Source organism: Lepidochelys kempii, chromosome 3 (assembly GCF_965140285.1).
Source record: "Lepidochelys kempii isolate rLepKem1 chromosome 3, rLepKem1.hap1, whole genome shotgun sequence".
Classification (NCBI taxonomy): domain Eukaryota; kingdom Metazoa; phylum Chordata; order Testudines; family Cheloniidae; genus Lepidochelys; species Lepidochelys kempii.
In genome coordinates this window covers 48,148,111-48,164,307 of record NC_136382.1, presented here as the reverse complement: position 1 = coordinate 48,164,307, position 16,197 = coordinate 48,148,111, and the positions used below count along the sequence as shown (strand labels likewise).

The window sequence follows — 16,197 nt, the reverse complement described above, 5'->3', positions numbered from 1 at the left end:
AATCCATGCTGACTGTTCCTGATCACTTTCCTCTCCTCTAAGTGCTTCAGAATTGATTCCTTGAGGACCTGCTCCATGATTTTTCCAGGGACTGAGGGGAGGCTGACTGGCCTTTCGTTCCCAGGATCCTCCTCCTTCCCTTTTTTAAAGATGGGCACTACATTAGCCTTTTTCCAGTCATCCAGGACTTCCCCCGATTGCCATGAGTTTTCAAAGATAATGGCCAATGGCTCTGCAATCACATCCTCCAACTCCTTTAGCACTCTCGTATGCAGCGCGTCTGTCCCCATGGACTTGTGCTCGTCCAGCTTTTCTAAATAGTCCCGAACTACTTCTTTCTCCACAGAGGGCTGGTCACCTCCTTCCCATGCTGTGCTGCCCAGTGCAGCAATCTGGGAGCTGACCTTGTTTGTGAAGACAGAGGCAAAAAAGCATTGAGTACATTATCTTTTTCCACATCCTCTGTCACTCGGTTGCCTCCCTCATTCAATAAGGGGCCCACACTTTCCTTGACTTTCTTCTTGTTCCTAACATACCTGAAGAAACCCTTCTTGTTACTCTTAACATCTCTTGCTAGCTGCAACTCCAGGTGTGATTTGGCCTTCCTGATTTTACTCCTGCATCCCCAAGCAATATTTTTATACTCATCCCTGGTCATTTGTCCAATCTTCCACTTCTTGTAAGCTTCTTTTTTGTGTTTAAGATCAGCAAGGATTTCACTGTTAAGCCAAGCTGGTTGCCTGCCATATTTACTATTCTTTCTACACATTGGGATGGTTTGTCCCTGTAACCTCAATAAGGATTCTTTAAAATACAGCCAGCTCTCCTGGACTCCTTTCCCCCTCATGTTATTCTCCCAGGGGATCCTGCCCATCAGTTCCCTGAGGTTGTCAAAGTCTGCTTTTCTGAAGTCCAGGGTCCGTATTCTGCTCCTCTCCTTTCTTCCCTGTGTCAGGATCCTGAACTCGAGCATCTCATGGTCACTGCCTCCCAGGTTCCCATCCACTTTTGCTTCCCCTATAATTCTTCCCGGTTTGTGAGCAGCAGGTCAAGAAGAGCTCTGCCCCGAGTTGGTTCCTCCACCACTTGCACCAGGAAATTGTCCCCTACGCTTTCCAAAAACTTCCTGGATTGTCTGTGCACCGCTGTATTGCTCTCCCAGGAGATATCAAGGTGATTGAAGTCTCCCATGAGAACCAGGGCCTGCGATCTAGAAACTTCCGTGAGTTGCCGGAAGAAAGCCTTGTCCACCTCCTCCCCCTTGTCCGGTGGTCTATAGCAGACTCCCACCATGACATCACCCTTGTTGCTCACACTTCTAAACTTAATCCAGAGACACTCAGGTTTTTCTGCAGTTTCATACTTGAGCTCTGAGCAGTCATACTGCTCCCTTATATACAGTGCAACTCCCGCACCTTCTCTGCCCTGCCTGTCCTTCCTGAACAGTTTATATCCATCCATGACAGTACTCCAGTCATGTGAGTTATCCCACCAAGTCTCTGTTATTCCAATCACATCATAATTCGTTGACTGTGCCAGGACTTCCAGTTCTCCCTGCTTGTTTCCCAGGCTTCTTGCATTTGTGTATAGGCACTTGAGAGAACTCGCTGATCGTCCCTCTTTCTCAGTATGAGGCAGGAGCCCTGCCCTCTCGCACGCTCCTGCTCATGCTTCCTTCTGGTATCCCACTTCCCCACTTACCTCAGGGCTTTGGTCTCCTTCCCCTGGTGAACCTAGTTTAAAGCCCTTCTCACTAGGTTAGCCAGCCTGCTTGTGAAGATGCTCTTCCCTCTCTTCGTTAGGTGGAGCCCGTCTCTGCCTAGCACTCCTCCTCCATGGAACACCATCCCATTGTCAAAGAATCCAAAGCCTTCTCTCCGACACCACCTGTGTAGCCATTTGTTGACTTCCATGATTCGACGGTCTCTACCCAGGCCTTTTCCTTCCACGAGCAGGATGGACGAGAAGACCACTTGTGCCTCAAATGCCTTTATCCTTCTTCCCAGAGCCACGTAGTCCGCAGTGATCCGCTCAAGGTCATTCTTGGCAGTATCATTGGTGTCCACGTGGAGAAGCAGGAAGGGGTAGCGATCCGAAGGCTTGATGAGTCTCGGCAGTCTCTCTGTCACATTGTGAATCCAAGCTTCTGGCAAGCAGCAGACTTCTCGGTTTTCCTGGTCGGGGCAGCAGATGGATGACTCAGTCCCCCTGAGGAGAGCGTCCCCGACCACCACCACCCGCCTCCTTCTCTTGGGAGCGGTGGTCGTGGAACCCCCAACCCTAGGACAATGCATCTCATGCCTTCCAATTGGCGAAGTCTCCTTCTGTTCCCTTCCCTCAGATGTATCATCTAGTCCGCTCTCCGCATTAGTACCTGTGGAGAGAACATGAAAACGGTTACTTACCTGTATCTGCGTTGCTGCTACATGGACGCTCCCCTTTCTTATTCTGGAGGTCATATGCTGCCAAATTTCATCACCGTCCTCCTGCCCTGCTGCGCAGACTGCTCTGAATCTTCAGAACATTGTGCCTGTAGAAGCATATCCTGAAGGGTGTATGGCTTCAGATATATCCTCTATAATTTTGCTGAGGAAGATGAAAGATGATTGCTTCAGTGTAAAAGAGGCGGTGTTAAATCTTTCATCCTCATTTTGTGGTGTTCTCCATTTATTCTTCAGTCACAGAAATGGCGTCCTCAGCTTTCAGGAACTAATCACTCAACTGCTCAGAGAGCTTGTACGGCATCTGACTGGCCAGTTACAATATGCCAGTGACAATGGAGAAAGCTACCCCCCAGAATGGAGTCAGCAACCAAAGATATTCAACAAATAACAAGTGAATATTAATTAATATTAGTATTAATCAATATTTGGGGGGAGGGATAGCTCAGTGGTTTGAGCATTGCCCTGCTAAACCCAGGGTTGTGAGTTCGATCCTTGAGGGGGCCATTTAGGGATCTGGGGCAAAAATTGGGGATTGGTCCTGCTTTGAGCAGGGGGTTGGACTAGATGACCACCTGAGGTCCCTTCCAATCCTGATATTCTATGATTAAGTTTAAAAAAACAACCAAACTTAAAAAACAAAACAAACAAAAAACCCACCCGATTAAAAATTGTTAGGGAAGGGATTATGGACAATGATCTTTGGAAGTACATGTGAGATTCCACATTCTACAAGCAATAGTCTCACACACACACACACACCTCACCGTAATACTTTCAAAACATAAGTCTAAATATTTATTCATAATTAAGCTTGCTCAATCTCATCATCTATCTGCTTTTTTGGTTTTAAATTGGTGCTATATTTGGTTTTCTCCATCCTTTATATTATTTTGCAGTTTTCCATAATTGTTGAGAAGTAATGGTCAGTGATACACAAATTAGCCACTCTAACATTTATTGTATGTTCAAATTTACCATGTATTTTACTGTAGTTTTCATTATAATGCTACAGCAAACATAGTGCCTTTTTGTAAAAAGTTGGGTGTTCTGGCCTCTGTGCAGTCACAATAACTTGATTTGTGTTTGCAATCTTAGTAATTGCACATATCTGAGTTTAAATAAAACAAATAAACAACCTCCCTCCACCAAAACAACCCCCTCCCCACCCGCCATAGTGCCCTTTTGGCTTTTTTGTGACTTACTGGTTTCCCTAGCTGGTCCTGGTGTCAGTACAGCACTTCAGGTGCTTGAGTACTTCGCTGATTAGGGACCCTATTTACTCTGCTGGTTTTGTGTCTTGTTCTTCAATAGGTATGTGATTTGTACATGGTTTCTATCATACTTTGTAACCAATTTCTTCTGCTTGTCACCTTTGTTCCTCTTGCAGCTTCACACAATTTCTGATCTCTGAAAGTACTCTTTGCATTGGGTGGGAAGTGTGGCACTGCAAAGTAAGAAGGTGGTTGTCCTGTGAAAACCATCTTACATCTGGGCCAAGAAGTAAGATGTGCAGGGATTGACTGGAACAGCTGAGTGTGTGGAAGGACTGAAGTGATGGAGCTGCTTTTATCCTCTGTGGAGTAAGGAAGCTGTTTACTTTCTCCAGCATACTGTTAATCAGGCATCATGTCAGACGCTCACTTCCTCCAATTTAACCTGCCTGTAGTGCACAGAATCATATGGAGGGTGAGAGGTCTTTAAAAACAAAAACAAAAAAACCCCCACAAAAGCGAAAAGATTGCCTTCCCTGATATCATCATTAAGGACCCATCATCATGCAGACTCCACCCCTAGGAGGGGGAGGGATGAAAGGCTGCATATGCCGCTGCATATGTCCAGCTCAGTTCCTCTCGCTGAGTGCTGGTGTGAGGTTATGGCACATATTGCACACAGCCTTGGGAAACTTTTGAATCTCTTTTAAATTTTGGTTTTTTTTAAACATGGTGTCAGGGCATGGGAAGTAGACCATGTAGACCATGCCATGCCAGTAGACCTGATGTCAATACAAGTTGTATACAACTTAATAGGAAATTACTTTGGTTGTTGCTTAGTCCCTGCCTTCCACCCTCTTTCCCCCGCCCCCCCTTCTGCCTACTACAGAAATTGACCTATGAGGTTACTGAACAGTTGAGTGTGGTTTTTTATTTGTTTATATGTTTTTGTAAAGAAGAGCTATTGCTCCAAGTCTGCTTTAAAGCTGAGACTAATTATACTAAATAATAAATGTAACAATGCAATCTAACTTTCTTAAAGATAATCAACTAAAATCAAGGGCCTGAGCTAGCATTTTGTGTTCAGGCAAAACTCTCATCAACTGCAGCGTGGGAGTCTTGTCTGATTAAAGGTATGCAATACTGGGCCTCAAATTATAAAATCATAACATACTTTCATTGTAATGAGAGCTTGGAAGACTGTAAATCCAAAAATAAAATTATATGAACAAATCAGTTACTGAATGGCTATGTTATATTTTCAAAACTAATATATTTTTTATGCTTCATTCATATCGTATTGAGGGGCAGGGTTGTTGTTGTGTGTTTTTTTTTTTTTTTTTTAGATAACCATGTATGGTTCTCCTAAATGGCAAGAGTCTCTTTGGAATATATCTGTTTATTTTATTGTGCACTGTTTAGGTATTCTAGGGGAAAAAAAGTTACAGATGCATAATTGTAGCCATCTGTTGTGTTTTAAGTCCATTCTAGCCCCAAAGTCTAAAAAGTCATGGCAACTACTTATAAAAACAATGGCAATAATATGAACTCACTATGGTTACTGGTGAAACTTTATTTTTTGCCCAAATGAAGTAAGTTTCCTTAGAGAATTATCTTAACACTTTATTTTTTTTATTAAATTTGCCCATAATATGACCAGCATCTCAGATAAGATTGTCGTATGGCTGTCTACTTGATAGCAAACCAGCATTTCTCTCAGATGTAGGACTTTGTTGTCACTCAAAGCCAAACATCAAGAAAAGCCTCTGTGTTTCAAAGTCCCTCTTTAAAATATATTTTTCTGGAGTGAACTGAGAAAAACTTTGTTAAAAATCTGTTAGAGCTGGCTGAATAATAGTTTATTTAACCAATTTTATGATAGTTTTCAAATATATTATTTGAATATTTGCCCAATCATTCATCAAACTACACAGCTGGCTGAATAATTCATGAACATATTCAGCAAATTTATTCAATGAATTTCATGAATATATTTCAATGAAATATTTGACAGATTTTTTTTTACCCACTGTTCGTCCCTCTCCCACATATATCTATTATTCTTATGTATTACTCCTGGGCCGGTGGGGGGGGGGTGGAATTCTGCGCCTAAAAATTATGCAGATTTGGTTTGTCAACATAATGCAATATAATCACACCAGCTTCAATTGTTTTGGTGTTATTTAAACTACGATACAGAAAAAAGTCACAATAACTATTCAGCATTTCCTAAACACGTGAAAGTTAAGTTACAAATACTTGGTAACTAATACCCTGCATTCCAGTGTTAATCCTGGATTTTCATTTAAATTACATTACAGAATACCAAACAAGGGGGGAAAAAAGTAGAATGTCACTTTAAATTGCTCAGACTTTCACACATGAAAGTCATAAAGTTTTGCTAATCATTGTCCTGGACCTAGGTGGGTACTTTGAGAAGTTCTCGGTTCTGATTGTCCTGACATTTTATTGACCGCTTGGTAAATTATTTATTTGCCCTCAAAAGTCTTTTTTTTTTTTTAAATGGGTACGTAAAAATCTAACCCCATTGTGCCACTTTGGCAAAGGGAAAAAAGTGAGAGAGTGTATAGATCTTCCTAGTTGATTCCCTTACTATCATTTATAAGGCTTCCCGACACTGCCAGGGTGATGTAGCCTTCAAATTTCTACAGGTTTTTATGCTCCTGGGGGAATTGACTGAGAATGCGAACAGTTAATGAACAATAGAATAATTAACAATTGGCACAGAATTCTGTCAGGAGTAATATATGGACACATTGGTTCAGAAAAGAGTAATTGTTCTTTGAGTGCTTGCACATGTCCATGCCAATGTAGGTGTGTGCGCTCCCTGAGCACAGCTGTCATATTTTTTTCCCTTAGTGGTATCTGTCAGGTTGGCTCTAGCACCCTCTGTTCCACACACTGATAGCGCCAGCATAAAGGGCCCTGCCGAGCTCGCTCCCCTTCAGTTCCTTCTTACCACCAGTAGTGGTTGCTGGAACCCCTCAGTGCTCAGACAAACTTTGTCTCGATTGTTTTCTTTTCTCCAATCTTTAGTGTAAATAGTTGTAGTATTTAGATATTTTCGAATGCCTCTGTGCTTTGTTTGCAGAATTGTCCACTTCCCCGGTGGCGGGGTGTCCTTGGTCACTAGGTTTCAAACCCTGCACTTCCTGCAGTAAGTCTGTGCCTTTGAGTAACCTGCACTTGAGCTATCTCAAGTGCTTGGGGGAAGCTTATGGGAGAGACTTCTGCCAGATCTGCAGGGACTTCAAACCCTGGACCAAGAAGGACCAAGACACTCGACTGAAGGTCCTCTCATGGAGGCAGCCTTAAAGACCTACCTCAGAGCCACGCTCGGACTTGGCACCAAGTACCTCAGCTTTAGTGCAGAGCACTCCTCCATCGACCCATGACTCTTGGCACTGGTCATCTTCCCCGGTACCCAAGAAGAAGCATTGCAAACATCAAGACAAGCAGCACCAGTACCAAGGGTGAAAGAAGACAGGGAGACAGCAAGATCTGTGTTAGGCTGCTCTTCCTCCCTGGCACCACATCATCAGGTGCCTGCAACTCCAGTGCTGCAGCAAGCTCCTCATATACCTACAAAAGGGAGAAAGCCTCAGAGCAAATGCACCAGCCGTCAACTCCTGAGGCTTTTGCATCTGCCAGGGACCTTCTTATCCTATCGGTACCAAGGTCCTTGAAGAGTCAAGTCTCAGTGCTACCGAGTAACAGGGAGCCAGCACCAGAATCTCACCTGGTGCCCCGGCCATTTTCCCAGGGAATACCCCCGATTATCACCTTGGTGACTCTCCAGCACCTTGTGGTACAGCACCACCCCGGTCTCTGCACCACAGCTTTCCATCTTCATTGGACTTTGAGGTGGACTTGTTTTCCCCTTCTCAGCACAGCCAATCTCATCGCTCTCTGTGCCATTCATATCCCACCCATGACCCTGACTTATGCAAAGCCTCCAGGCATTTGGCCACCAGGTAGGCTGGGAACTGCCAGCTATCCAATGACTGTTCTGGAACCCTTGATGGTTTACCCCACTGTAGGGCACCCCCTCCAGATGCTCCTATTCTGTTGTCTTGGTGGTCCAGGCGCCCCAGCACTGTACAGAGAGGCTATGAATCTGGACTCTGATACTGAATATGGCACCAAGACTTGGGAGGAAGCCTAGCAGAGTCCTGCAGACATTTAGGAACCAGCAGAGACTCCTCAGCCTGTTTTTTTTAGCTTCCTCATCCTCCGCTCTGGACAAGGCACTAGTAACACCAGAGGTCTCCTCGCCACAGGATGCCTGCAAGGATTGCCAGGACTTGTTAAAGTGGATAGCCTTGAACATGGGGGTCCAAGCAGAGGTGGTCAAAGAGGCAACAGATGGTCTCCTAGATATTTTTGTCACCAGTGGACACCTCGAGAGTGGCCCTACCACTAAGTGAAGCCATCATGGATCCAATAAAGGTCCTGTGGCAGACTCCTGCCTCCCTCCCTCTGACAGCAAAGTGCACAAAGTTCAAGTATTTCATACTGGACAAAGTGTACGAATTTCTCTTTTCTCTCCCTTCCCTTGTTCTAGTGGCTGCCAGTGAAAGAGATCACCAGGGACAGACCGCTCCTATGCCCAAGGCAAAGGAAAAAAGAAATTGGACCTATTTGGATGGAAGGCTTATTCTACAGGGGGCCTTCAGCTCCACATAGCGAACCAGCAAGCCTTGCTGGGTCATTAGGATTTTAATATGTGGCAGTCCCTGTTAAAATTCAAGAACCTACTCCCTGAAGACTCCTGAAAACCATAGCACCTGTCTCCTTGCAGGCAGCCCTGGACGCAGCTAGGTCTATAGCCAGATCAATGGCTACAGTGGTATCAATGTGCCAGAGCTCTTGCTTGTAGTCCTCAAGGCTCCCTCACAAGATGCAATAGACTATTCAGCACTTCCCGTTTTGAGGGATCATCGCTCTTCTCAGAGCAAACAGACACTAGGCTGCATGTTCTCAAGGACTGGAAACCTTGAAATCCTTGGGACTTGGCATACCGGCAGGGTCAAGGAAGCAGTATAGTCCCCAGCAAGTAGGCTGCTACTTCTCTCAGCCACCTAGGTAAGACCAAGACAGGACAAAGAATAGGGGATTCAGGGACAGACCTCCTCCCCCATCCTCCTCATCAGGTCCCGCTCAGCCTGGGCCCAGACACTTGCGATTGTCGAAGCACTTGTTTTCATGAGGCGCTTGAGGTTGGCATTGCAATCCCCTGTGTATCAGATCCAGAGGGACCCTTCTCATAATCATCTGTTGGAACAAGAAGTCCAGTCTCTCCTTCAGGTGGGAGCCATGGAAAAAGTTGTGTTTCATGTGAGAGAAAAGGGGTTCTATTCCCATTACTTCCTAATTCTGAAAGCCAAAGGTGGTCTCAGATCCATTTTAGACCTGCACCATTGTTACCCCCAACTTTGGATCCGGCTTTGTGGCTGACAGACCTCTCTGGGATCAGGGACTGCAGGGGAGTCCTCCCAGCACGGCATCTAATACTGTTCTCCCTGCACCCTGAGCTACCTCCCTGCCTGCACACTGCCCCTCATACCCCACCCCTGCACCCACAATCACCCCCTGTGTGCACACAGCCCCAGCTACCCCTGCCTGCACCTTGAGCTGCCTCTTGTCTCCACGCAGCCCCTAGCTGCCCCCTTTCTACAATCTAACCTGGTTTCAAACTTTTTGAGCTAAGCCCCCCTCCTTTGAGTTATACGTTTGGGTTGTGCACCCCCAACCCAGACATGCAGGGTGGCCTGCTGAAGTGAGTCGGTGGGGGAGGTGGCACTCCCTCCCTGGACCCCGCCATGCAGAGGTGGCTTAAGCCCCACTGGCCCCTGCACCCGCAAATAGAAGTCAAACTACACCTATGCCCAAGGCCCCTGCCCCGAGCCCCACTCTACCCTGCTGGGCCCTGGAGTTCTTCTAGCCTGTCGAGGAGGGCGTCGGAGAGAAAAAGGTGGAGAACCCCTGCCTTAAAGAACATTAAGCACCAACATTCTATGAGTGATGCTTAATCCGTCAGAGTGGGTGGGGTACAAGTCCATTCAAACATAGGCTTTCAGCTTTATTTACAATCATACTCATGCATTCCTTATTATTAAAAAGGAATTTTATGCTTATTTTTCTTTATAATCTCTCCATACCATCTTAAGAGTGCTTCTGTTTTGTCTGCAATTTTCACACTGCTGCTGTCACCTTCTCCACTGCTCACCCTTGCTCTTCTCCTCCTGCTGTCTTCTCGTCTTGCTCCTGCTTGCTCTCCTCCACTCACACACCTACGCCCAAGCCTGCCAGTTCTCTGCCTTGTATATGATTTTTGGCCTTTTCTGATTGGTTGCTTTCTCAATTCCAGCTATTAGCATAGATCCCCAGTGGGGCAATACCTGCTTAGCCAATCAAGCTGGACATAGTTGAGAACCTCCTTCTCACTGCTTCCTTCAGGTGTTTTGGAGTAAGCTGAGCCCCACCTTGCTGAACTTTATTTCACCTTATTCTCCTGTCTGTTCTTGGTCAATTTAGTCTGAATCCTCCATTTTGATGTCTCTAATATAAAATCATTGTGGTCGCCATTTTGGATTTCAAACTATAAACTATCAATATTTATTATCCAGCTACAGACTGGGGACCAACTGGCTAAGCAGCAGTTCTGCAGAAAAGGACCTGGGGATTACAGTGGATGAGAAGCTGGATATGAGTCAGCAGTGTGCTCTTGTTTCCAAGAAGGCCAATGGCATATTGGGTTGTATTAGTAGGAGCATTGCCAGCAGATCGAGGGAAGTGATTAGTCCCCTCTATTTGGCACTGGTGAGGCCACACCTGGAGTATTGCATCCAGTTTTGGTCCCCCTACTACAGAAGGGATGTGGACAAATTGGAGAGACTCCAGCGGAGGGCAACAAAAATGATTAGGGGGCTGGGGCACATGACTTACGAGGAGAGGCTGAGGGAACTGGGGTTATTTTGTCTGCAGAAGAGAAGAGTGAGGGAGGATTTGATAGCAGCCTTCAATTACCTAAAGGGGAGTTCCAAAGAGGATGGAGTGAGGCTGTTCTCAGTGGTGGTAGATGACAGAACGAGGAGCAATGGTCTCAAGTTGCAGTTTGGGAGGTCTAGGTTGGATATTCGGAAACACTATTTCACTAGGAGGGTGGTGAAGCACTGGAAAGGGTTACCTAGGGAGGTGGTGGAATCTCCATCCTTAGAGGTTTTTAAGGCCTGGCTTGACAGAGCCCTGGCTGGGATGATTTAGTTGGTGTTGGTCCTGCTTTGAGCAGTGGATTGGACTAGGTAACCTCCTGATGTCTCTTCCAACCCTACTATTCTGTGATTATGATTACTTATCAAAAGCCTTAAATCTCAAACTAACTTCATTTCTATGCATGTTTAAGCATTATGATACTATCAGTACATTTGTTATGTTAATTGGGAGAGGTGATTTCTACAATGTTTTCCACCCCTCTTTGGCTGTTTACAGTTGCGTGGCCTGACCGCTTTCTATGGTACTGTTGATTTCCTTACACAGTATAGAACAGCTAAAAGCCTCTTGTATCATCATCTCAACCGGTATCTCAAGAATTTAAAGTTCTGCATGGTCTCCTTGCTTCCATCATTCCCTCGCTAGATCCCGGGGACTGGTATGCTGCCCTCGATCTAAAAGAAGCTTACTTCCACAAATCGATCTTTTGTGGCCACAGATGTTTCCTAAGGTTCATAATGAACCAAAGTCAGCATCAGTTCACAGTGCTTCTGTTCGACCTCTCAGCCACCCCGTGAGTTTTCACCAAGTGTATAAGTGGGTGGTAGCAGTATTTCTCAGAAAAAAAGGGAGTCCACATATTGCCATATCTCGATGACTGGCTAGTCAAAGGCCTCTCTGGAGTTCAAGTGGAAGCTGACATCTGTCTCATCCAATCGACCTTCAGTGCATTGGGCCTCTTACTGAACGTACAGAAGTCCACCCTTATTCTGGACAAAAGGATAGAGTTTATCGGGGCTGTGACACTGTATGGAATCTGGGGGACACTTTAGGACATTATGAATACCGATATTGTAAAATTGGAATGAGTTATGCCAGATATACCACGTAAGGTATCTGCAAAAATGTTATAATTTGCCAGCTATAATCATATCATTTATGTATTTGTATCACCTTTGCACTGTAAGTTATATGTGTAACCCCTTGGGGTTTAGAGAGCATGGCCCCTTTAAATCTTTTTCCTAGTGGGGAGGGGGAGCAGTGAGAGAAAGGAGGGAAACTTGGGGGTGTGGCTCTGGTGCTCCCGGGAGAGAAGGGCTGCAGCCTGGAGGCTCTGGACAAAGTGAAACAGAGAGAACCTGCCTGAAGCATGGGAAGGACAAGGCGGCCGGTCTCGTACACCCCAGGACAGGAGCCAGGAGGAGCACTGTGCCAGGGAGGAATCGCCCGAGAAGGACTGGCCGGAGCTGGACCCAGTATCACTGCCACCCAGAGCTGCAAGGGGCTGTGAGTACTGGGGCTTGTGACTCTGCACTGGGAATAAGGAGGGAGGCTGCTAGCTAGTTACGTGGGGAGGTTGTCGCTCTATGCAGCTTTGCAGAGAGCGGCAGAAGAGGGCACCGGTGGGGTTTGTTGGGGAAAGTTCACTGGTGCCGAAGATGACCAGGAGCACCCAAGACTCAGCACTGAACTGGAACTTTGCTCAGGACTCCTGAACTCTGTGCTCAGACACATTGCTCGGTGTCTGTCCTTTCAGACTGTGCTACAACTGGGCCTGTGGGGCCTTTGTTTGGATGCAACCCTGTTTTACTGCTCCCGCTATACTTCCCTTGTTTTTCTCCTCTCATCCCTCTGTAAATAAATATCTCTCTTTGTTATATCCACTGTACTTTTCCTGTGGATGTGTGTGTTCACTCTGGGGGGTTTGGAACAGGTGCCCTTGGGGTGGAAGAAATTTTTTCTGTGGCATTCCTGCGCGCACCGTCTCTTGGCCAGAGCTACCTGCAGAGGAGACTCCATCTTGGCCATGAGGGCGTTAAAGTTACACTTGGTGGCCCGTACAGGGACTTTGCAGTGTACACACACACCCACACCCTGGGCTCTCCTTCACAGAGCAAAGAAACTCCTGAGTGACTTTCATCTCAGTTTTAAAAAAAAAATGGAGCGGGGATTACTAGAAGACCTGTGCTGAGGGGCATGAATCCCATGAACCAAAGCTGTGCGGGTGGTTGGGTTCCCAGAAGAGATGGAACCAAATGAAATTGAGGAGAGCCTAGTTGCAGCTGAAATACTGGGGAGAGTGAAGGTCCACACTCGTATTTACAACCGCAAAGTGAAGGGCATGGTAGCACTATGTACTTACTCCAAGGAAGCAGATCTTGATAAAGTACCCAAAGAGGTGCAAGTAGGAGCTATCCCCTGGACAATTCTGGGGGCAGAGCAGTCCCCTAGTAGTGTGCTCGTGTCACTTGAGGTGGATTCTTTAGTGCAGGAATTGCAAGCTCTGATGGTGGATGAGAAGCGGACAAGAGAGGAATTAATTTTGGCATTAGGAGGGGCTCCAACACCCGCAGCATTCAGCGTGGTGGGATGGGCAAAAGAGCTGGGAAATGCTCTCAAAGATGCATTGAAGCCGGCATATGAAAGTGCTCCATACAAGCGGTTACATTCTTTCTCGGGGGTGTCACCTGTATCCTCAGGGGAGGATGATTACGAGACCAGGAGGGATTTTATGGTGCCACTTGTCCAAGAGTGGGAATGCTCTGATGCTGAGAAGTGGAAACGTGTGCTTGAACGTCTGAGGGGACTTGCCATGCAAATTGTCCGAGCTCTGAAAGATTCCCAACCAGCTGCCACAGTGCAAGACTATTTAACCGCTCTTGAGAGTGTCTACGGTTCTATTGATAGCAGTGATGACCTGTATTATTGTTTCTGCCATACTTATCAGGAGCCCCACAAACAATTGTCGGATTTCATCAGGAGACTAGAGGATTTGCTACAGCAGGTAGTGCGGAAGAAGGGAATTCCCACCAAGTGCATTGATTCCGCTAGGTTAGACCAGAACTGTCAGGGCACCCGACAAGATGGGTTAATGTTGTGGCAACTGCAACTGAGGGAGCAGGCCCAAAACCCACCCCCATTCCTCAAGCTCGTTTGAGAGATATGTGAAGAGGAGGAGCGATTGTTGCAAGTGGATGCAGTGGTGCAACCGAAGAGGGCAGGGAGTCATACCACCACAGTGCTTGGAGAGATGGTAGAGGCCCCATCAGTGGCAGCAGCACTGAGAGATTTGACCAGAGAAGTGGCCATGATGAAGGCTCCGAGACCTACTGTGCCATCCTCAAGAGGGGAGAGTAGCAGGAGGGCTGATAGCTGGCGAGAAGGTTTCTGTTACAACTGTGGGAGAGATGGTCACTATGCCTTGGACTGCCAAAACAAGACGGATCATGCAAGGGTATCTCAGAGATTGCAGCAAACCATTAGGGAGCTTCAGGGAAACACCAACAGGGCTTGGGGAAGGAGCAACCCAAGACCCTGAAATCCCAAGGCTCCCCAGAAAAAAAACACAAACAGGGGTTACCCAGATGGGCTGGCAGGCCCACAGGCTATAATACCCGTTCGTATAGAAGGACGATTGTGTGAGGCATTGCTGGACAGCGGATCACAGGTCACCATACTTTATGAATCTTACTACCGAGAACACCTGCAGCATTTACTCTTGCGTTCCCTGTCTGGCCTGACAGTGTGGGGCATTGACTGTGACTCCTGCCCCATCTGGGATATATCCTGTTAAATGTCCAGTTTCCAAAGAACGTTGTGGGGGTAAATAAGGAAATAGAAACACTGGCACTGGTCTGCCCAGATACAAAGGGAAGAGAGTATGCACCTTTAATCCTAGGGACAAATGCAAACCTGTTCCAGAGATTGGCATGGAAATGCTGTGAAACGGCAGGGAACAACTATCTGCAGGAGCTGCCAATGCACGCTTTATGTCAAGCAGCATACCAGCGAGCCAGTGGCCCCCCATCCGAAGAGGAGACCAAAGCTAGACCTTTGGGGAGGGATAGTTTCCAGTTTGGGGATTTCCCCCATTCCTGCTGAAAGAATGGGACCGCCTGTTGTTTCTGGGTGGACAACTTTATTGATTGAGGGCAGATGCATCCCCAGAAGTCTCACCCAAAGCAATTGGTGCCACCACAGAAGTACCAGCGAGGCATGCTAGAGGCCTGCCACGATAGAATGGAGCATTTGGGAGTCGAGCAATTGGAGGCCCTAGTTAAGGCAAGATTCTGTTGGCCCCGGATGGGGCGTGACATTGTCCACCATGTTCGCATCTGCACAGATGTATTCAATGAAAGACTCTGCCTAAGCAGGCAGCCCATCTTGTCAGCATCATAAGTTCTGCACCCATGGAGCTTGTCTTTATGGACTTTCCATCATTAGAGCCTGACCGCCGGGGTACTGCAAAAGTCTTGGTGGTCACTGACAATTTTACTCATTATGCCCAGGCTTATCCCACCAAAGATCAAAAAGCTTCCACCAAAATCCTGTGGGAAAAGTTCTTTGTTCACTATGGGTTGCCCGCCAGACTACACTCTGATCAGGGACGGGATTTAGAAAGTCAGTTAATAAAAGAACTTTGTACGATCTTGGGGATCAAGAAATCACACACCACCCCTTATCATCCACAAGGGGATCCACTGCCAGAACGATTCAACTGCACACTACTGAACATGCTGGAAACTCTGCAGCCTCAGCAGAAAAAATACTGGAGCCAGCACGTGGAGCATTTGGTACATGCCTATAACTGCACTCGACACGATGCAATGGTGATCACACCATACATGCTAATGTTCGGTCGAGAAGCCTGGTTGCTGGTCAATCTCTGTTTTGGAGTGTCTTCAGATGGGGCACTCCCAGAAACATACTGGGGTATGTGACTCGCCCAAGAGATCAACTGAAGGAGGCATATTGGATAGCAACCCAAGCAGCTGGTCACCAGAATCAAAAGAATAAAACCCGATATGATCAGTGAGTGAGGCAACAGGAGATTCAGGGTGGTGACCGAGTTTTGGCCCGAAATCTCGGACTACAGGGAAAACACAAAATTGCAGTTGGGAGTCACACCCATACATAATAGAGAATAAACTTGGGGATCTACCAGTGTATTATATATGTCCTGAGGGTAGTCACGGCCCCACCAGAACTCGCCACCAGAATCATCTGTTACCTGTAGGGCAAGTATTGTTTCCCCGTAAGGATGTTTCTACAGATTCTGAGCCTCCCGGTACCATGAGTCGGACACAGTCCCAACGATGGAAATATACCTGTGCTCTGCAAACACCCAGCTCCTTGGAGAGTGAGGATGAAATGGGGTTTGGCAAACATCCAGTTTGGAATGCCCCAACTCTAATGGACCCTCTTGTTGTTGCACAAAGAGATGGTGAAGGGGAAGAACCCACACTGAGCATTCCCAAGGCCCCACTGTCCAAAGCTGTGGAGCACCCCCGCTCGCCCCCCAGAACATG

At 46.7% G+C, this 16,197-nt stretch overlaps 1 protein-coding gene across 1 annotated transcript; it reads left to right on the top strand.

The window, feature by feature from the left end:
- Positions 1–12,914: 12,914 nt before the first annotated feature.
- LOC140908770 (paraneoplastic antigen Ma1 homolog) lies at positions 12,915–13,826 on the top strand. Its single transcript, XM_073336644.1, has one exon. It carries the CDS (start codon positions 12,915–12,917, stop codon positions 13,824–13,826), a length of 912 nt encoding a protein of 303 aa, XP_073192745.1.
- The last annotated feature ends 2,371 nt before the right edge of the window (positions 13,827–16,197 follow it).